Raw genomic sequence first — 23,336 nt, forward strand, 5'->3', positions numbered from 1 at the left:
GAAGTGTGGTAGGCAAGCTGATGCAGATCTTGGGAGATGTGGGACAGCCAGACAAGGAGTCACCACTCTGCGTGGCCCTTAGAAAGTCACTAAAATTCAGCCCTCTTGCTTGCACATATGAGTAGCAGGACGTACTTTAGTTTGTGAAAATTAATGGGGAGGCAGGGTAAAAAACTTTGCCTGACTTCCAGTAGGGACTATGGGGAATTCAGCGGAAGCCAGTAGTAGTAAGGCTCTGGGTTTTCCCTGAAAACAGGTGACACCCCCATCCCACCAGTCAGTAAAGAATTGTGCTGTTCTGCCAAGGCTCAGAGTCCCAAGAGGGATTCCCCAGTGCATCTGAAGGATTTTCAACTTGCATTTGAGGTTTTCTCTGTACTTACATTCCACTGATTTGACTTGTGATCCTCATTTTTTTTCCACTGTTTTTTTCCGTATTCTTGTTCAACATTTGCCCCAGCAGTCCTGGGGATTACTCCACTAAGCTATATCCCCAGCCTGAGTTATTTCCTGTTTCAACTCTCTTCTGGAATAAAGGAGGCTATAAATAACTTTATTCTTGGACTTGATGGGTCTTGCTCTTCACACATGTATTCTTTGGTGCTGGGCTTCACTCATGCTAGTCAGGTGCACTACCACCGAGCTCCACCCCACAGCTCCTTCACACATGTATTCTGAGTTTACACTTTCAAATGCTATCACCTTTGATTAAGACAAAAGCCTCCTGCAAGACAGTGGTTCCAAAATACACATGTAAGAATGACCTCAGAGACTTAAAAAATGTTCTAATTCAGGTCTGGAATAGGCCCCAGGAATCTGTACTTTAAAAAAAAAAGTTCCCAACTGCTTCTGAGCCAGCCAGCCCAGTCCTAGGCCATGGAACAGTGTTTAAGAAACTGTCCTGGAACCATAAAAAAGGTTATTAGTGATAACAATGTCAAATTATTTTACAAAGTATGATTTTCTAAATAAAATAAATCTCAACTTTATTCAGCTGATATTTCAAAAACAGTGGAAATTCAAACTTGCAAATCAAATCCACTTACATTCAACAGGGAAAGTGGCTTTAGTGAAAAACCCAGCATGAAATTTTCTATAAAACCAGGACTATTGTATTAATTTGATCTTGAATCTGGCTTTTCTTAAAGTGGCCAGACCTGGAATAAACATCCATGTAATAAGGGTATTCAAAGTTCCTCCTGGCAACTCACCTGCTGCAAACCCCAGCAGGCAGCCTAACTGATGCACCAGGTGGCTAAGGCCGCCTTTTGGAGTTTCTAGCTAGCTCCACCTAAGAATTCACCCTGACCCCACTAGAGGGCGCTCCTCCCCTAAACTGGGGAGGAGTCTTAGGGTCCCCTAGACTGGGACCCTTTCCTGCACTCAGGCCACGCACTTCTTGCCCAGTAGGGCACTGGACACGAAATGGGAAGGATGGTAGTTCTGTGACAATAGCCCTCTCAGTGCCCCCGAATCACCAGACACAGAACACCATTCCCAGCCCCAGGCAGTAAAGACTCACACACCACCTCCACAACTTTTATTCCCAAGTAGGGAGAACCTGCTGCAAAGGTGAGGCATGAAGGTCTATCAAGGCCAGGAATCACTATAAAGGCAGGTGTGGAAACTGGTATTCACTACAAAAAGATGCCCTACCAGCCAACAGGGATGGGGGTTGGAGGTGTCTGTCTCCCAGAGTTCAAGTCCAAATGGCTCAGTTGCGACTTGCATACCTTCCTCCAAAGTGTACTGTCTGGCAGAATCCTCAGGTGCCCAGGAGACAAGACAGGTCTCTGCAGCCTAATAATCCATTTTATGGACCCTCAAGAGCTCTGTTCTGAGCATGGTGAAGATTTCAAAATGCCTCCCAAAGGCAGGTTGAAGATGCTGCAGCCCCACTGTCCCTGCTTCAGGTCACTGTTTTTGCTCTGCAGGGCTGTTAATCCTTTTCAGAAGGGGTCAGATTCCTCCTTCCTGGAAATCTAGGATCCCTGTTTAGCCCAGAGGGGTAGGGAGGGGTAATGGATGTCTCTTCTGATCAGAAGTCTGAAATTAGTACCCAGAAAATTCATGTTAAAAATCTGTGACAATTAAGAAAATTCACCAAAGGGGGAGTTACGCCACAAATACATATGCCTGAAGAGACCAGTATTGCTACTGAAACAGGTGAGTAAGGGAGGGAAGAGACCATACACAGTAGGAGGGAAAAGAGGCACAAGACAGTTCAAGCTACAAGGAACAAAGACAAAGTGTAAGTAGAATGATCAAGGGTAGAGTTAATACTGACCAGGTTTCTAGTTCCGGGGAACTCTGAGTGTTATGTTGCCTCGCCATGAGGCTAAGCCTAGGGTTGGTAGGACAGTTGTTCTCTGACAGATGAACAACTACACTCACCAGGTCTTTCTGGTACTTTCAGAAATTTATCACATTAGACAGACTTCAAGACAGACTGGCTTTATAATGAATTCCACAATACTCCAGGTATTGTTACAGCCTTAATCCAGGGCTGGGAAGAAGGGAAAGTTTCTGGTTCCTGGAAAGTCTCACAAGAACATATAATCAGAGACATCTCCAGGGTGACCTACCCTGGCTAGGCAGGTGCTAATGTATTTCAAGGAAGAGAAGAGAGCCAAAGAATTAAGAGATGTTAGAACTAGAGATGAGACTGTAACTGACAAATAACCAACCTTTGCTCATTGCCACCTTCTTAAGACGCAAAGGCCCATCAAAGCCTGGGCATAGGTGCCCAGCTGCAGTCTCTGAGTTTTAAGAGAGCTAACCATTCTAATACTTGAAAAAAAATTGGTGACTCGGGTCTTCAGTCTCCAGACTGAACACTCCCAGGAACACTGGCCTTCCTTCAGGAACGACAAACGCCCAGCAACCACAGTGTGGAAAAGCTTACCCTTATCAGCAATACCTTTAATGTCTCTGCTTCTCCTAGGTAGCTGCTTCCAGGAAAGGATGATGAGTGTTAGCAGTTAGTCATCTACATGTCAGTTGCTGGGGGAGGGTGGCAGGAACAAGAGTGTGTAAACGGATCCACTACAACAGGTGCAGGAAAAGGCCTCTTCCCTCTCCTTTCTGCTCATGCTCCAGCTTATTCATCAGGAGCCTCAAAGGCTGATGATGACAAGGTGTGAACAGTGTGAACAGTCCTGTGCATGAGGCTCACTGCAGAAGCCTTCTCCAGGTGCACACAGTCATGTGGACAAAGCCATCGCTTCCCTCCGCCAGTGAGAATGAGGGTAAGAGAATCAGAACTTCTTTCACTTTCTACATACCACGCATCTTGGTGGCACTAACTCCCCAAGATGTCACAGAAAAAAGAGCAGTTTGATCACAATTACTCCTAAGTGGTCTTCACAGTTAAGTCAGGCATACATTTCAAAAGGTGGCCTCTAGGCCCTTCTCTCTCTTACGTGCACACACTCACATTCACACAGTCTCGCGGTGGGAACAATGTCCAGCCACTGAGTGTGGGCGGTTCAAGTCAGGTACTGCACCACGAGGAACATGACTACACAGGTGAGCAGCATCCCGCCGATCATGAAGTACTTGTCCTGGAAAGCCCTCTTCTCAATGAGTCGCATCACCGTGTTAGATAAGCCCAGCATGTTGGCAATATCAAGGATCTTTTTCTGAGTCCCCTGCAGCAGACAAGAAGAGAAAGAAAACAAAGACTGACTCACTGTGCCAATGGTGGGTGATGGTTATCACGTGTTGGGGCTTTACCAATGGGTTTTCTTGGTCATGCTCTATAAAAAAACATCCACCAAAATAGACTCACTCTCCTATAGTCAATTGTTTTTGTTTTTACCAGAGTGAAAGGAGTAGAATTCATTAAGTATGAATAAAAACCGAATTCCCACAGGGGCAAGAGGGGGCACTATAAGGGTTGCCCAGGTCAAATGATTTTTAATCCAGGTACCAAAGCAACATAAAGGGAAAGAAACGTCTATCACAAATGGTGATGAGACAACTGACTACATAACAAATTGTCATTTATATGTATCTCTCCCTAACATACATACATACACACACACACACACACACACACACACACACACATGTATGTATCATACATATCACAGGAAGATATCTAAAAACTGGAAACAATTCAAGTACCCATCACCCACAGGATGGATACACAAATCACATTTTATCTGCACAGTGGAATACTGTTTAGCAATAAAAGGTATCTAGTTGCCACCCATAACCAAACATGTAACTACATGAACCAACCTCAAAAATATCAGAGGGTAGCACACATAAAATAGTAGTATGAATGGTTATATGAATTCAGTAACAGGCAAAACTAATTACAGGTGAAATAAATCAGAATGGTGGTTGCCTGGGATAGTCTGACTAGGAGGGGCAAAGGGATCTTTCAGGGGTGATAAAAACAGTCTGTAACTTGATAGGAGTACGAGCATGATGCTTTTGTCAAAATGCACTGAACTATACAAATAAGCTCTGTATGCCTCACAATATAAACTACACTTCAATAACTATTATACCTTTCAAAAAATATAAGTATTTTTAAATTTAAAACTCAATATATATTTTAGAGACCACATTGAAAAACTCTCCCTTGGCTCCCTACCTCCAATAATCCTTGATACTAATCTGCCCACTGTGTAGAGCAGAATCTTCAGGGATTCTACTGAGTATAATGTGTGGGTCAAAGTCCACATTTATGAGGGTATGAAGTGGGAAAAGATGGAAATGCAGCAGACACCAACACAAAGACCAAAAGCCCCTTATATAAATGTTGCCAACAAAACAAAAGGATATTTTATTCCTAAATCAACAGCCCAAACCATCCAGCCTACCTTTCTTTCTGCTTTCTAATTTTTAAGAACGTTTATGAATTTGTTTTTTAAATATTTTTTTTAAATATTTCTCCTAGGTATAACAAGTATAAATGAATGCAGAGGCAGACCCCAAGTTACTTACATTCACAAGTCACTCATTATACCCGGACAGATGGATATGACTTACCCACATCCATTCTTTCTTTTTTCCCTTCCTGGTACTAGGGATCAAACCTAGGAGTGCTCTACCACTGTGCTACATCCCTAGTCCTTTTTATTTTTCGAGACAAGGAAGGTCTAAGTTGCAGAGGCTGGCCTTGAACTAACAATTCTCCTGTCTCAGACTCTAGTACTAGCAGATGAGATTACAGATATGTGCCATTGTGGCTCCCACTTTTTTTTTTTAGTACCAGGGATTAAACCCCGGGGTGCTCAATCACTGAGCCACATCACCAACCCTTTTTTATACTGAGACAGGATCTCGCTAAGTTGCTTAGGGCCTCACTAAGTTGCTGAGGCTGGCTTTGAACTTGTGATCCTCCTGCCTCAGCCTCTTGAGCTGCTGGAATTACAGGCTTGCGCCATCTACTTTCTTAAATGAACACACATTCATAAGAGACTAAGAGAAAAGGCCAAGGAAGAAAGAGGAACAGGAGGCATCATTGACAGAGATTCAGAGCCGACATTCTGCCCACACAAGGATTAACCAGCCTTGTGAAGAGATCTCCAGGGCTGGGGTGAGGCTCAGGGCAGAGCACCTGCCTAGTGTTTAAGGCCCAGGATTCCATCCCCAGCACTGCAAAATATTTAAAAAACAAAAAAATAGAGATGGAGAGTGCGCACAGACTCAGTTATACTTGTTTGCTACTAGAGAAGACATGAAAGGTGACAGTGAAAACAAGCTTCTTGCTGAAGAGCCTGCTGAGTGCTGAAGTGCAGACTAATCAATGTGAGGTTCAAGAATCAAATTTCTAAAATCACCTAAAAGTAACTGTACCTTTCAAAAAAAATAAGTATTTTCAAACATGAACTGGCCTTAATCATTAGGGTGCTCCAGCCCAGTTCCTTCATGTTTTTTCCAGCATTGCTTTCAAATGATTTAGGCAGAAAAGTCCCTGACAGAGGCAGGTGGAAAGAATCAAGAGGCAAAAGACAGGTACAGACTAGGTGTGCAGAGCAAAGTGAGCTAGAAACTTTGAGGTGCAACCCCCAACGCCTAGACAGGCTCCCCAGCACTTCATCACTGCAGGTGGCAGAAGGTGGGTGGGCTCCTCAGTGCCACAAGACTTCAAGGAAGCTAACCTTTGCTTTAATAATAAAGCTCTACCCCCCACTGACTCTTCCATTAGTGTGACATGGAGTCTTGTCCTAAAAGGGCTCTACTCTTCAGCTGAGGTATGGAAAAGAGAGCAGCAGTTCTTTATAGAAAGAGTAGGCTCACCAACAAGTACCTGGTTAAATTAGTACTGAAATTGCTGCAACTGTCAGCAAGGGGGGTGGGGAGGAATGTCTCTGGCTCACCTGACCCTCTCCCTGGTAAGGATGGAGGGGGCTGTTGAGAAATGTATAGAGTCCTGCAGAGCTGACAGGCTCCATGTGGTCCAACAAAAACTAAGATAAAGCTCACACTTTTGAGCGACAGTTTCTCACAGCTCAGTGGATGGGAGTTCTTCATTACAGGGGCCACACCCTGATAACAGGCAAAGCCCACACCCCATCAGCCATCAGGGCTGACACAGGAAAAGGGCATGACACAGAGTCTGTGTCATGTTCCTGTAAACCACTCCCAGGGGGTCAGAATCTTAATGCCAAGGGGACAGGGCTTCTAGGAATCCCTACAGCTAATGAGAATAAAGAGTCACTGAGAATCCTCACTATGTGCTCTAGAAGCTTAGAAGTGATCTACTGTGAAACTATCTACTGCAGTTTTAGGCAACCCAAAGACCCACCCATGGGAATTCAGGACTGCAGTAAGGCAGTGCACAGTTGAGATCCTAAGGGAAAGCCAGCTAGGATGCAGCTTCGTCTTCATTTGAGCAGAGCAGATTCTATATCAGATCTTCTCAGCCTATTACTGGTCCCCCTGTTGTAGCAGTCAATTCCATGTAGGTTCAATAGATGGGGAAAGACCTGAATACCAAGAGAGGCCACTTTATGGCTCAGGAATTTGGTTACTCTGGTGCTTATAGAAATCCAACTCCAACAGGAAGAATCGAAAACTCAAGGAAAACCCTTGCTGTTACAATATCACAATTTGGGGACACATAATCAAAATGTAAACAGTTTCAAACTGTTGGATGAGGCCAAAACAAAAGGCCTTCTCCCTGTTCTCCAGGAGGGACCCCACCTTCAAGGTCAGTCTCTGGGCCCTCAGTCCCTCCAGAATACTGTGCCCGCCTCCAATGAGGTCATCCATGCCGTGGTGAATGTTGTGGAGGGAGGAGTTAAACTGCAGTGATTCGTCCATTGGTATGGTGGTGGCAGAGTCCTGTGAAAGAAACGCAGGCACTTGATTAACTATGCTTGCTAGTCAGCTCCAGGGGTCCCACTGCTTCTGAGTGTTCTGCCTTGCAGCCAAGGCCAAGCCAGAACAGCCAGAGGGAATGATGCAAGAATCAGAGAACCCAACGGGGAAGAAAAAGCAAAGTGTGGGAGGCCTCCGTTTACAAAGAAGAACAAGCTTGTTTCCTCAGAACTGTCACTCTTCTGTTACCCAATTATTGCTGATTTCTGCCTCTGTATCATTTCTTAGGAAAACCTATTCCTTCAAGATCTCATTACATTTCTTGTAAAAGCTTTCTCTGACTACTAAGAAAGGTGTTCCAAAAGTCCCTGACTTGGCTTCCCCTTAATGCAGCATTAAATGTTTGCTTTTGTTCTTCAGCTATTTTATCTATAGCTTATCCCTCCAATTAAATTGAGACTAAGGATCAAAGAGCCTATGTTTTTTATTGAAGGCTAATGGTGTTCAGGATGGAAATACACTCCAAAGTAGGCAAGAAAAATGCTAAAAAATGGAGAGGGGGGAAAAAAAAAAGAATACAGGTTGAGTATTGTAGCAGGTGAGTGGTCCTAATCCAAAATGCTTCTTTAGGTTTTGCAGCATTTCAGATTTTGGATTTTCAGATTAAGGATGCTCAACCTGTACTGATCAAGAGCTTTCTTACTATACAGACTCATTACTGTAAACTCACTCTATCCTCATTCTGTGCATTATTATCCTCATTTCACAGATGAAGAAACAAACTGCAGAAAGAAGAATAACTCGTCCAAGATTATACAGCTGGTAAGAAGCCAGTATGACAGGAATCCTGGTACTAAATGCAAGGCCTGCTCTCTCTCAACCACACACACAGAAGAGAGACCATGATCAATCCTCATGGCTCTCATTTCACCCTAAAAGTGGACTGTGTACAGAAGCAAGTCATCACCATGTGACAATGTTCTCTTCTCCTTCCCAACTTCTGACTTGCCCAAACTCCTGCCAAGCAATGCTGTTTTGACCATCTACACCTCAGTTCCTGATGGTACAGAGATTAAGCCTTCTTTTCTCTGCTCCACAAGTTCAGAATCATCTCTCACATGCAAATTTTCAATAACTCCTCTAGGAGTGGCACAGCTGAAGGAATCATTTTATTAATTTTCTCACAGTTAGCTCTCAGCACCTTAGTGTTCTACACAGAGCTAATGCTCTGGGTCAAAGGACTCTAGTGCTTGGAAAAAAATATCAATAAGCTGGGTGCGGTGGCACATACCTATAATCCCAGCAGGTCAAGACGCTGAGGCAGGAGGATTGCAAGTTTGAGGCCAGCCTCAGCAACTTACTGAGACTGTCTCAAAATAAACAAATAAATAAGAAACAAAGGGCTGGGGACATAGTTCAGTGGTAAAGTGCACTTGGGTTCAATCCCCAGTACTGCCCCCCACCAAAAAAAAAAAAAAAAAAAAAATCAATGACAGACTTCTCTTCATTTATTTGATAAGAATTTATTGAATGCCTTTTATGTGCAAATCTTTCTTACCTTCCTACCAGAAAAGTATCACTGATAGGTCATTATCTCCCAAGCACATGTATTATAGCTCCAGATGGCAATGTGACCAAGAAGTAGTTTCATTTGGCAAGTCAATGTTTACTAAGGGCCTACTGTATGCACTGTCACATCAGGCTGGTAAGTAATAAAATAATCCTGAGAGATATCCCTAGCCTAAAATACGCCTGATGCAAGACCATAACTATCAAAAGCTCACACAACAACATTTAGTGTGTCTATATAGAGCATTACATTTTTGAACTGTTGGTCATTATGACCTGACTGCTTATCCTGGAGAAAAACACCTGTGGAGGCACATTCTGACGCACTGAAGGAAATTTCCTGCAATGCATGGATGGAGCAGTAAGAGTTTAACATCTGAAAAGCGGGAAATGATGTGGATTCCAGTAACAGGCTGAGGAAGCTGACACCTCTATAGAAAATAAACCCCTCTAATAAGGAACAAAATAAAAAAACCCCAGACCCACCTCATTTGGTGAAACATGTTATGCAGGTCACAGAAAAGGCCAGTATGTTCTGCAAACATGTGCAGGGACTGATCCTATCAAGACTAAAGGACAGGGACAACGGTGTCTAAGAAATGAAATATGCAAACCATCAGGCCATTTTCAGACTCGAGCCAAGTAGTCCATCCAACACTAAACATCTGTTAACAAATTCCTCTAAATTGCTGTTCCGACTACAGGCAAAAACATTTTAATGCATCTGACACTGGAACCACACACATACACAGCATAACAGCAACTGCCTGGAGGCAGCTTTGAAATGCTGCCTTTTCTACCAGTGGCCTAAGTTCTAATCATCTGTCTCTATCTGATGACAAAAACATTTCGACCATGTGAACTTTCACCTCTGTGCACTGGACAGCTGAACCAGGTAATTTTCACCTCTGCCCATCCCTCAATTTAACTGCTTCCTCTTCAGGTTTCTGATTGGAAAAAAAGAAATTCCAGTCTAGATTTAGTATCAGTGGCAATACACAAAGTCCCCTGTCATTTCCAGTTGGTCTCCTCCATGTCAGTCTGTTTTAGATGTCCTCCTACAAAGATAAAGCTCAGCGACCTGAGCTCAGCCCCAACAATCTGTTGAGCACCTGCCGACCCCCTCGGCTTACATTAGTGGTAAAGGTACGAGATAGAAGCTCCTCTCGCTGTCTCTCCTGCTGCTCCCTGGCATAGCGTCGGTGCTGGAAGTTTCGGAGAGCAGTCTGCAGGTGCTGGACATCATACTTTAACTGGTCAACTCGACTGGAATCAATGAAGAGAGAGATTAAATTCCAGGAACCCAGTGCAGCACAATTTGAGGCAGCCAGGCCTTGTATTCAGGACAGAGGACATTTCCTTACTTTTCCCTACACCACCCCCTGAAATGTGATGTGAATCAATGATGTTGAAAGTAAAGAAGAGGCTTGAGGTTAAAGTGGGTGCTCACACACAAGATTCACCTGCTGGTTTCTGATTCTGGATGCATGATAGGGAACAGGTGACAGGAAGCAGGTTTGATGACCCCTTCCTGACCTTCTATGGATTATATCGCTCTCCTGGAAGAAGCCCAAGGGCATCTTTGAGGCAAAGCATCAATGAAGTTTCATAAAAGTTTTAGGAGCAAGCAGGGGCTGGGTGAAGGCGTTGAGGGTGGTTTCATTTTAATTTCATGGTGGAGTATCAAACGTTAGATCAGTATTTCATTATAAACAAGACTGATTGAAGTAAGAGCATGATTTCATTTCAAACAAGAACCCAGTGGGAATCAAAGAGCAGAGCCAAACTCCCTGACAATATCAGGCTTCAAGTGGTTAGGGGTCTGGTCAGAAAACAGAACTGGAGGCAAAATTCCAAAACACCACCAAGTAGGTACTATATTTCAAGAGACCTTACAAGAGACCTCACAGGCTTTGACTATGAGGGGATAACACTTAAGAACTGTGCTTGTTAGGGGAATTTATCTTTGCACTTAGTTTTTCAACATGTTCATATATTTTCAGAATATTCTACCACCTCCCTGGAAGGAAGGCCTTCCCTGGTAGCCTGGGGATAAGGGCAGTGTCAAAGGTCAGCACTTACAGTTTGGCATTCTGTCTTTTGTTAGGGGGTTCCTTGCTGGACAAAATCTCCAGACGTTCTAGATGGCTGAATATCTGGTCTATGCTTGCTTGGATTTCATTTTCTACTACTGCACAAAAGAGAAAAAAAGAATAAATGCTGGAAAAGATAGTGAATTTAAATTAGAATGATAAACCAAACATATTTTCCCCATATCCAATAAACTAATAATGTATTTCAAAAGGAGAAGAATGTATACACAAATGAATAATGAAAGAAAATCCAAGATATGCTAAAAGCGTTGTTTCAACACACACACACACACACACACACACACACACACACACACACACCTGTTAATGCCATAACAATGACAATTTTTTAAAAGCTAAAGGTAGATCTATAGAGATATACTTTTAGAAAATAAAACATTAAAAGGTTGTTCAAATAAATATTTTAAGCTAAGTTTTCTTATGTAGGTCTCTTTTCCTTTGAGATAGGTCTCAGATAAAATACCTAGTAAAAAAGAATGCCAATTTTACAGTAATAAAGTTAAAAAAAAGGCACAAAGGAAAGAGAAGATTAGTATGGAAACATAAGGAGAAGAGTTCCCTTAAGGCTTTCTGTAAGAATGGGTGGGCTGAGCTATACCGAAGCCCCCAAAATAACTCAAATATCAACAGGAAAGGCCTAGGAAAGAATCCAGAGGTAAAAAGATATGAAAAATACAGTTATTTTCCTTATCCCTTTTGATAAAGACAGTCAAAATGACCTCTTTTCCATTTCTAATCATGTAACAATGAGATTGCTGGGAAGGCAAACAAAGTCCAGTGGACAGAAACCGAACTATGCACACACACACACAAAAAGTACAGGCTCCTTGCCACACCAAGAAGCATCAGCAGGGGCACTGACTGCCCCTTCCTAGGTCTTTGCGAATGCAGCAAACACGAACGGTTGAAATTAAGATGCTGTGGGGCACAGAGAGAAAAGGTGCTCCGAGCTGTGGACAGAGACGGAGAAATGGCATGGCAAGAGCCAGGCAGTGGGGTGACAGGAGCTTCTGCAGAAGTGTCTGCATGTTGACCCAGAAAAGGGGCCCTTTCTTGGAACAGAATAAAGCCAAATAACAAAACCCAGCAAGTTTCTCAAAGGAAACCACGGTGTGGGAACTAAACTAATTAATATTGCTATTCGTTTCTGAATAATCCTCCTAAAAAGCCAGAGTTCTCAGCTTAGAAGAAATGGCCAATCCCAGTTAAACATCTCTGAATTTTTAAGGAGTGCATTCCTCTAAGGACTAGGTAATTAGATTAAGACAGATGGGGGGAAAGAACTTCCATTCCCATAGGGCCATGTCAGGTTGAGTGGAGGGGTAATGGGGGATAAGACTTATGGGATTCCAAAGGGCACAATCAAGGAAATCAGTGACTTTGCCATAGGGTTTTTTTGTCTACCCTAACAACAAAATTCATTCCACACTGAATCATTAAGCCCTGAGGCAGAAAGCAGTCAGGAAACCCAGCCCATTAGCACCGTGTCATCAGAGAAAGGACTCTGGTCTCCGTAGTTAATTACTCACAGTGCAGAGACTGCTTGTCTGCTGTCTCCAGGCGTCCCATGTGAGACTGGATCTCGTGGACCTGCCTATCAAAGGAAGAGGGAGGAAATGAGTGAGACAAGAATAATCAACAGCACTTCAGTGAGGAAAGACAATTTTTCTGATGCCAACACGTAACTGATTTAAACGGACAGCACTGCTGAACTGAAAAATTTGTATGTGATGCTTTGGGCCACATGTTTCTAATAGCCAAACACTAATATTAATAATACTGATAGGCAGCATTTAGTGAGTGCATACTGTATCCAAGACACACTGCTAAGTCAATAACCCTGTGAAGAAAGTACTATCATTGTCCTCATTTTATAAATAAGATGACTGAAACCAGAAAGGTTATGTAACTTGTTCGAGGTCACACAGCAAGTGATAAACTCAGAGATCCAACCAATCCCACTATCTGCTCTATGACCTAATGTGCTGAGCGCTGGTGTGTACTAACAAGAGTCAAAGGGCAAGAGAGATAGAATCCCTGTCCTTGAGAAACACTGTAATTAGGAATGACAGGCCAGATAGACATGAAAAAGCTCTGAGAAGATTTACAAGAAAACCAACACACATAAATGTAAACAAACAGAAAGTTGAGGAGCTTTGCACAGTGGTGTAAAGCAAAAGCAAATAGAAGGGCTGAGGCTGAGAAAGTGTAAGCTGGGAACTTTTGTGAATGAAAGAGTTCAGAGCAGCACTTTAAAGAAAGACATGATTTAGTGAAGGGAGATATTAAGAAAATGATATGCCAAAATGCACACAAGGCATGCTGTGTGGGTCACTAGCAGGGTGGCCTACTTGAAGGAGAGTTGGTCGGAGAGGAGGATGAGGAAACCGTGCAGAGGAAGGCCTGAAAGACAGAATCTCCTGTTTGGTAAACATCCTTCCCTGGCAACAGGAAGAGACTGCCATCTGATTTGGAAATGCAACAGGATCCCAGATACCAGGCACCAAAGCACTCTGGGGGCTTTTCAGAACTTGGCCAAGGTCACCCTCAGAACATTTCTTAGTAGTCCCCCATCATCAGTCCCTGAAATATTACTTATGCTAGCCCCCATAGCCACCTCCTGGAGCTTACAGTCTCTTCATATTGAAGCCCAAGTGAAAAGGGCCTCATCCCCAGGACTGAAGGAAAAAGTCACTAATCTTCCTTCATGGTGAGAACAATTGACTGTTACCCTAAATTTACCAATGACAGTCAGCCAGGAGCTCAACTTTGGTTTAAGCTTGCCTCCAGTTTTTCTGGGGCCTCCTTGTGGCTTCTAAATATAACTCAGGACACCAGAAGCTAGGCCACCTGTCTAAGAACTTCCAGAATGTTCCTAGGCAAGACTGCAGCTAGAAATCACTACTAGAGTCTGCAACCAGACAGCTGCTTCAGTAAGGTAAGTCCAGGATATTTTGGAATGAGGGGATGTAGAGGTATGGAGGCTGATACAGAAATGCAGTTTGATCACGTGGAATCACCATGTAGAACATCTGGATCAGGGTAACTAAGAGAACGGCAACAGAAGACAGAATTAGGACTTTACTGAAGGCCTGGATGTAGGCAGGTAAATTTTCAAGGGTGCCTTAATAAGGCAAATCAGAAAGTTGACAGCATTATCAACAGGAACAACAACATAAAAATACAAAAACTGGGACGGGAGCAAAAACCAGCCAAGATGACTCTGAAGACATGTGGAGTATCACTCCTGTTATTAAGACCTATTATAGCCGGGCGACATGGTGCACACCTGTAATCCTCGGGGCTCTGAGGCAAGAGGATCATGAGTTCAAAAGCAAGGCGTTACGCAACTCAGTGAGACCCTGTCTCTAAATAAAATACAAACTAGGGCTGGGGATGTAGCTCAGTGGTCAAGTGCCCCTGAGTTCAATCCCTGGTACTCACCCAAAGATACTTATTACAGAGCCATAATAATTAAAATATAGTAGCAGTGCAGGGTCATATGGACAAAGATAGACAAACCCTAACCTTGCCCTAAGAGGAAATGGTCCCACATATTTGGGAAGTTGGTGACATAAATCAATTGAAAAATAATGGACTACAGTACATGCTGAAAACTCAATTTAATGCCTCAGGTTAAAGAAGGATTTTTAATATTATGACAAAACCCAAAAATCACCTCAAAGGAGAGAAGACTGGAAATTTTGACATTAAAATGAAACAACTTCTTTATACCAAAAGCACCACAAAGAACAATTTAAAGGCCAGGCGTGATGGTGCACACCTATAATCCCAGTGGCTCAGGAGGCTAAGGCAAGAGGATGATAATATGTTCAAGGCCAGCTTCAGCAATTTAACGAGACCCTAACAACTTAGTGAGACCCTGTTTCAAAATTTAAAAAAAATAAAAAGGACAAAAAGGAGTAGGGATGTGGCTCAGTGGCACCCCAGTCACTCTTTAGTACCCCCCACCAAAAATTAAAAGATGGCAGACTGGAAGATAGCTGCAGTAGATAACAAAGGATCAATGTCCAGAATATACAAGAATTGCTCCAAATTAACAGGAAAAGTCAAACAAAGAAATTTTTTAATAGACAAAGGGTAAATGAAAGAAAAGGAAAGCCATATGGCCAATAACACTATGAAGAGATGCTAGACATTACTAGTAACTCAGGAAAACGTGTCAAAAACAATGCTCCCCTCAGACTGACAAGTAGTTTAAGTGTGAGAACATACTACTGACATGGATGTGGGGAACTAGAACTCTCATACATGGCTGGTAGGATTATGAACTGGTAGAACACTTTCATGGCTTTCTGACAACATCTAGTAGAATCACTAGACATCTACTCTATGACCTCACATTCCACCTCTAGCAATATGTCCGATGCCAGAGAGATCTGGCATACAATGAGGAGGCATTTGCAACAGCTGTTCATCCAGGCCCATAACCCACCATGAATAATTCTAAAATTCAAAATGTTCTCAAATTCCTAATTTTTTATAAGTCTGTAGCAAATTAATTCAGTGGTGAAAAATGATCAGACATGAATCTATGGTCTTTGTTTATTCCACAAAGTGTGAAATTTTACAGCAGTTTTTCATGTATCCTGTGGTGCCCTGATGTTTGGGATGTTACATGATATAGGGTACATGTACCACATTTCTTTCCTAAAAGCTGCAACACACTTGAATTCCAAAGTGGTTTGTTCCTAAGGATTTCAGATAAAAGACTGTGGACTTTTATAGCAAAAAAAAAAAAAAAGTTACAATCCAAGTGTTCATCAAAAAGGAAATTAGTAATTCGGCAGTTTAATTAAACTATACGAGCAGTTTAAATAAAAGAGACCTATGCATATTAACACGGACAATAAGTCTTTAAGAAAAGACAATATTAAACTCTAATACATCAGTATCTTTTTTAAAAAATTAAAATTAAACTAAAAAACACATCAAACAGTAATATATATTGCTTGTGGATACAAATATAGGAAGAAGAATAAAATAATGGATAAGAGGGTGGCTATCTTTAGGGCTGAGGAACAAGAACAGGTGTGGAGCTTTTAATTTAACTTCTGTCTCTAAATCAATAATGTAAAGCACCTTTTTTTTCCCCCAAACAAAATGATTAGGCTTATTTTTTCTAAACTCCATTAAAAAAAGGAAAATGGATTTAAGACAAACTCAAGTACAAATAAGAGCATTTGAAAATATATTTTAGAATCAAGCAATAATTATTCTATAAAAATATACATCAGAATTGAATTTGCAAGAAAAACCTGACACTTGAAAAAACTCAAACCCATATGGGTAAGACAAAAGGCAACACAATTGACATTTCCCTGTAGAATCCCTAGGTGGAATGAGGCTAGACATATATTGTCAGCAAAACACAGGTATTAATGAGTCCTGACATATGAGTTTTGTTATTCTCTATCTTTGTTTGAAATATTTCATAAATAGAAGTTTTTTTCAAATGTTAAGTCAATGGTTAATGAGGATCATTCATTCATTCACACATTAAACAGACCATGCACAACGGTCCATGGGCAATTAGGAAATGAAACCACAGATTTGTCTACAGTGAGAAAGGAATGATACATTGAGAAGGCTACAGCAAATTTGTGTTGATTTTAAGAGGAAATGGTAGTTTCTAATATCTTACGATAAATATTTCTTGATGATACTACAGATTGAGGGATTCACAACAGGCCAAACAATGACACACAAGGGAACAAGGGATACTAGGGAAGATTTCTAGTGTTCATCATGGGCTGCCTTAGAGTTTGTTTGTTTTAAATACTTATACTTAAGTTTTAGGTGGACACAATATCTTTATTTCATTTTTATGTGGTGCTGAGGATTGAACTCAGTGCCTCGTGCATGTTAGGCGAGCACTCTACCACTGAGCCACAAACCCAGCCCCCACCTTCGGTTTTTTTTGTTCATTTTTTTTTTAAAAATCAACTTATGATTATGAAGTTCACATCTAGAATGTTCTATGACAAAAAAAATACTAATATTTTCATTTAGGCTTAAACAGTATAATGAAAATGGGTCAAGGAAAAAAAAAACTTTGCCTTTAATTTTTTTTTTAAGTGAACAAATATAGACTGGCATTCAATTCTGGGAGTCATCTGTTAAAGGTTTTCCCCAATAGACAATGAGGAAGATGACCAGAGTTTAGAAGTCAAAGGATGGTCCAAAGAGCTCATGATACCAAGTCTCTGGGAAAAGAAAGAAAAATTCACTAAAATGGGGTAGCTGGTGTTCTTCAAATATTGACACAAGAGGGGAGAAATGGGCTTGCTCCCTGTTGATGCTTCTTCAGGGAGACCCAGAACCAAAAGGCCCATGTTTTCAAGACAACAGATTTCAGATTCATAGGAAAAAAAACAAGAACACAGAGCACTTATGAACTCTCTTCAAGAAAAGAAAAGAGAGCCGGGCGTAGTGACGCACCCCTGTAACCCCAGTGGCTTAGGAGGCTGAGGCAGGAGGATCGCAAGTACAAAGCCAGCCTCAGCAACAGTGAGGTGCTAAGCAACTCAGTGAGACACTGTCTATGTCTCTAAATAAAAAATACAAAATAGGGCTGGGGATTTGACTCAATGGTCAAGTCCCCCTGAGTTCAATTCCTGGTACAAAAAAAAAAAAAAGGCAGGGAGAGATCACTCCATATATATGTATGTGTACACACACACATCTTGTACCAGGGATTAAACCCGGAGGCACTTAACCAATGAACCACATCCCCCAGCCCCTTTTATTTTTATCTTGAGACAGGTCTCATGAGTTGCTAGCTTTGAACTTGCAATTCTCCTGCCTTAACATCCTGAGTCACCAGGATTACATGGTGGGTCACTTCATATTTAAACATAGATTACATGGACTGTCTTACAAAGGTCTTTTAGACCAAAGTCAGAGTTGGAGTGGAAAATTGTGCCAATCCCTTTTATGTCTTAGATTGTATAAGACAGCAGGAGAGATGTTAATAATACCTCAAAAACATACTTTTACTAACTTTGGTTTTGTAAGCTAAAAGGATAAACTTTAAAAATTTGCAAAAAAATTACTACTTCTCCCACTTAGTTTCTAATTGCTTTGAATGAATTAGAGAAGATCAGCCTACATGATTCCAATCTCTAGATTCATTCCATGCTAAGAAATAAATGCAAAACAACAACAACAAAATAATAACACAAGTCCGACAGGCATGGTGGGAACTACAATATGATAAGTGGAAAATCTGTTTTAAACTAAACTGGAAATTCAGATAATACATGCATAGCTGATAAAGAATAGATGACACTTAAGTATGACCTGAGAGGGTAGATATGAGAAAAAAGAAGTTTTAGCCCTGTTTAGCATGGGGTCCACAACAGGCTTGGGTGATAATAATAACCAAGCAAAGACCTAGAAGAAAGTAAGCAAGGGGCACTGTTGCTGCTTAAAAAAATAAAACATAAAAAGGTTTACAAAGGATGTAGGAAGGGTTTTAAATGAAACCAGTCTTCCACAAAAAGATCCACCACACAGAGCCACTTTGCAAGCATGCTGCCTCCCACCAATACCAGCAGGAAACAGGGTTCGGGAGTTAAAGGATCTGGGTTAAAGGTCTAGTTTCACTATGTACAAGCTCAGGGACACAAGTCATTTAATTTCTAGGTGTCTCAGTCTCAACTATAAAGTAGGGATACTAATAGTAACGATTATCCAAAGGATTATAGAACCCAACGCAATATGAAAATGCTATACAACATACACAGCCTTGCGTAACGCGTTTTTTATTTTATTTTACTTAAAGTAATGGGAACCACCTAGTCATTTTTAATTCCACAACTCCATCTCCTGTCTTTACATCATGAGAATGCAAAATTGAAAAGAAAAAAAAATGCTTTTGAGATATGTAAAAATTCTTAAACCCAGGTGCTCATCAAAATCACTTTGAAGGGGCTGGGGTTGTGACTCAGTGGTAGAGCACTTGCCTATATGCGTGAGGCACTGGGTTCCATTCTCAGCACTGTATTAAAATAAATGAATAAAATGAAGGGCCATCAATGTCTAAAATAAAGATTTTTTAAAAAATCACTTTGAAAACTTATTTGATCAGAGCTTCTCGTGCCTCAGACCTACAGGAGGATGATCTGAACAGGAGGATGATCTGAACAGGGGACAAACATGGGCACTGTTACAACCACTGGAATCTCAAAAACCCGGCCACTAGCCCTTTATAAAGTTAGCCTTTATGAAATATTATTTAAGTGTACAATATTTATTGTTTTTTAATTTCTTTTTTTCATTCATTCATTGTTCAGGTAGTTCAGTTTTCAAGATAAAGTGCTGATTTAATTCAAATGTACTTTTATGCACATGACAAGAGATAAATCACAAATGGGGTTCAAAGTTCCAGAAAAATTAATGTTGTTACTATTGTGTCAATTCAGCAACTAGCATATTATTAACTTTAAAGCACTGTAAAGCCCACTGAAACTTGCTACTGTAAAAGATTGCCCTTTCTTAGTAACACAAACATAATTTTGTTTCATTCCTTTTTTTTTTTTTTTTTGGTCCTGGAGATTTAGCCAAGGGGAACTTTGCCACTGAACTATATCCTGGCCTAGAATCTGCAATCCTCCTGCCTCAGCCCCGAGAGTTGCTGGGATCATAGGCATGTGCTGCCACTCAGCCCAGCTGTTTTATTCCTTTTCAAAATGACTCACAGGGTAATTTTTTAAAGTTCCTTCCTACAATTTTTATTTAAGAATAAGGTTCCCCAGGGCAAATGCAAATTTTGTCATTACAAAGTAGTTTCTGTATTTTCCTCCACCCAAATCAAACATTTCATTGCCAAAGGAAAGTGCAAGAAACCCATAAACTTGGAAAATAAAGGGCTAGCCAGGCGCAGTGGTGCACTCCTGTAATCTCAGCTACTTGGAAGCTGAGGACAGCCTGGGCAACTTAGCACTTGTCACAAAATAAAAAATAAAAAGGATTGATGGCTCAGTGATAAGAATTCTCTTAAAGAAGAATGAAATTATGGCACTTGCTGGGAAATGGTTGGAACTGAAGAATATTATGCTAAGTGAAATAAGCCAATCTCAAAAAACCAAAGGCCGGATGTTTTCTCTGATATGCAGATGCTAATTCATAATGGGGGGTAAAGATAGAGATATTTTGGACTAGACAGAGAAGAGTGAGGGGAGGGAAGGGGGCATGGGGGTCAGAAAGATAGTAGAATGAATCAGACATTATTACCCTATGTGCATACATGATTACATAAACTGTGTAACTCTACGTAATGTACAACCAGACAAATGAGAAGTCATATTACATTCATATATGATGTGTCAAAATGCACTGTCATGTATAACAAAAATATATATTAAAAAAAGAATACCCCTGAGTTTAATTCCCAGTACACTAAGAGAGAGAAAGAGAGAGCGAGTGAGCGAGCACACACACAAAGCATGAAGAGTAAGAGAATCATCATCCTCTTATTCCTAATGCTTAAGCTTGTTGTGAATTCTCCTTAGTGGATTTTATTTCATTTCCAGGCCTAGCAAGTGTGATTTTAAGTGTTTCCACTACATCAAAATGATAGCATAAATCTGAAAGTTCTTAAAATAGGATAGGTATAGGTATACATCTCAAAAAATTGAAAATGGACGAAAATAGCATCATTCTCAATAGCCAAAGGTGAAGTGTGCATCAATGGATAAACAGACAACAAAATGCCATCCCTAACATATAATGAAATATTATTCAGTCACAAAAAGGAATGAAATTCTGATACATGCTACAATATTGAACCTTGAAAAACATGCCACCAGAAATAAGCCAGCCCCCCCCCCCAGAGAGAGAGAGAGAGAGAGAGAGAGAGAGAGAGAGAAATTGTATGATTTCACTTCAGAAAATAGAATCAAATTTACTTGAGGCTCTGGATAGGAGGAATAGGGAGTTACTACTTAGTAGGTACTGAGTTTCTGTTTAGGTTGGTGAAAAAGTTCTGGAAATGTATAGTGGTGGTGTAATTCTGTACTTAATATCACAGAATCATACGCTTAAAAAGAGTTAACATGGGAAATTTTGTTACGTATATTTTACAAAAGAAAACTAAAAATATTTTTTTAAATAGGATAGGTATGGTTCCACATCACCATACTCAACTACTCCCAACAATGCAGGGCAATATGACTAAAGGACACACCGAAGAATTTTAGTTATGAGAAACTAAGTCAATTATATTTCTTAAAGGTAAGCTGTAATCAGATATGACTGACAAACACTGTGAATGCTACCTGTATGGTAATTTCTTTGTATTAAAAAACATAATCTTTGGCAGATATCAAAATCAGAATAAAAATAACTTTTCATTATTCCCCTGACTCTTCGCCTTCCCCACGGTTTAGTGAACTCCTAGGGGCGAGGAACCGCGTCTGCTCCGTTCTCCCCAGAACTCTACCAACACGAAGCCCCGAGTTGCCAGGTGCTGGAGGAAGTACTACGACCTGCAAGTGCTACTACCCCTTCGCCCAGTCCACTCGACAGGCAGTCACAGCTTGCAGACCCCAGAGGCCCTTCGGCCCAACGTCTCCGGAGCCCCAGATTGAGCGGGCATCCCGCCAGGGGTTGAGAACTTCCGAGCGTTCCCGGCGGAAGGGCTCCGCCTGTACACGGGTGTCCGCCCGAGACCCCAGCCCCAGGGGCCGGCCTCGCCTGGCCTAGCCTTCGCCCGCTCCCCGACGCCGCCCTCACTTGTGCGTTTGTTGGTACAGTGGCTCCATGTCGCTGGCCCCGCCGACCCGGGTTCTGGCTTTCTCAGAACACGTCCTCAAAACTTCCCTTCCGGCTTCCGGCTTCCTGTTTCCGGTCACAGGACCCACCCCGCCTCTCCCCTCTGGTTAGGGCGCCCTTGATCGCGCCTTACTGACTGAGATGTTGGGATGGAGGAGAACGAGAAACAACCGCAAGGGAGGAAAGAACACATGTAGCTAGAGGCTCGGCCTCACGTCGGGGCCGAGGGGGTGAAGGTTTTTTCCGAGGTCCAGCTGCAGGATTGAGTCAGGTTTTGAAAAGGACAGCCGCCGAGTGAGGTCCTGGAGTGAGGTCCTCAAAGCAAGGCTGCAGATGCGGCTCTTGACTGCGGTTTTCGGCTTGTCTTCTCTGACCCTGCGATTGCGGATCTTCACCGGGTTCTCTGGCTCATTCTTCCCCTGTATTGAATTTGTCCGCTCAGTCGCACGCCCATCTCCCTCCTCCCCTTCCCATTTATCCAACCAATAAACCCGCATTGAATGGAACCCGCATTATCTGGTGTCATGGGTGGTAACGGCGAAAATCCGAGTTCCTCCGGCCCTCAGAGAGGTCGCCGTCTAGGAAAGGAAATAAGCTACGTATACTAATAAACATTCTAAAAGGTAGAAAATCCGGAGAAAGCCCAAGAAAATTGGCTGAGCTAGGGTTGTGTTCGGTGGGAGATTCAGGAGACTTGAAGAGGTTGGCATTGGAGTTGAGACTTGGATGGGCTTGTACATTTCTGTCTTTCCACGTAGACCCATAGCGTTTTCATCCTCCCAGGCTTTATCTGCAGATCCTCCCAGAGGAGGAGATGTTCCTCTTCCTTTGACAAGTTGATGTTTCTATTCTCCCATATCCTGGATCCCTCCCAGTTTTGTGTCCCAAGAGACTGTCCACCCTTGTTGTTTATTTGCTTAACATTAGCTTCTCCACTTGTATTCACTGAGCATCTACTATGTACCATGCACAGATATTGGGGATAAGAACACAAAGCAGCAGTCCTCAACTGTCTCATACCTCTCATAAGTCCATTTAGAGGGCTAGACGTACACTCCAGATCAATTATCAAGTAGAATATATGCTACTTTTGATTGAAGTACCATTTCCATGGGGAAGAGCAGGGAAAGTTCATGGATCATAGACTAATTGCCATATGAATAGGCCTTCAAGAATCAACAGTGTCTTGCCTGTACTAACCACTGTTTCTTGTATTGCCTTGGTAGAGATGAAAGGGAGGGCATTTAAGAGTGAAGGAATAACTTGAGTAAAGGCATATGAGGAAATAATTTGGACCTTCTGTGGCTGGGCTCATGGGGCTTGGAGCAAGAATAGTATTAGAAGGAAGTTCAGAGCTAGATCACGGGGAACACAAATGTAAGGCTTAGATTTTCATTTGTAGATTTTGGTACTATAGATAGCTGGAAGCTATCAGAGGTTAGATAGAAGTTTTTAAATTTCTCAGAGACTTGTTTTATTTATTTTTGTTGTGCTGGGGATTGAACACAGGGCTCCTGGCATGCCAGGCAAGCACTCTACCATTGAACTACATCCCCTGCCCCTCACACCTAATTT

General features: G+C 41.8%; 1 protein-coding gene and 1 long non-coding RNA gene across 6 annotated transcripts in view; one reads left to right on the forward strand and one right to left on the reverse strand.

Annotated features, from left to right (window-relative positions):
• Positions 1 to 23,336, forward strand: part of LOC308636207 — a 770,476-nt gene that overhangs the window by 464,170 nt on the left and 282,970 nt on the right. The window lies entirely within an intron of this gene.
• GOSR2 (golgi SNAP receptor complex member 2) lies at positions 1,526 to 21,827 on the reverse strand. 5 transcript variants are annotated; one of them, XR_014019330.1, is made up of 7 exons: positions 21,723 to 21,827; positions 12,494 to 12,558; positions 10,933 to 11,041; positions 9,984 to 10,116; positions 7,165 to 7,305; positions 2,921 to 3,650; positions 1,526 to 2,046 (listed from the first exon to the last, which is right to left on the reverse strand). XR_014019330.1 is itself a non-coding variant. In XM_081271024.1 (6 exons), the coding sequence occupies exons 1-6, from the start codon at positions 21,749 to 21,751 to the stop codon at positions 3,489 to 3,491; spliced, it is 636 nt and encodes a 211-aa protein (XP_081127150.1). In that variant the 5' UTR covers positions 21,752 to 21,827; the 3' UTR covers positions 1,526 to 3,488. The 5 variants fall into 5 exon arrangements, 4 of the variants coding, with proteins under 4 accessions (XP_081127150.1, XP_081127149.1, XP_081127152.1 ...); XM_081271024.1 differs by having other exon boundaries at positions 1,526 to 3,650; positions 10,933 to 11,038; XM_081271023.1 differs by having other exon boundaries at positions 1,526 to 3,650.

The sequence above is a fragment of the Spermophilus citellus genome, assembly GCF_964194105.1.
Source record: "Spermophilus citellus genome assembly, chromosome: 17".
In the NCBI taxonomy this organism is placed as follows: Eukaryota; Metazoa; Chordata; class Mammalia; order Rodentia; family Sciuridae; genus Spermophilus; species Spermophilus citellus.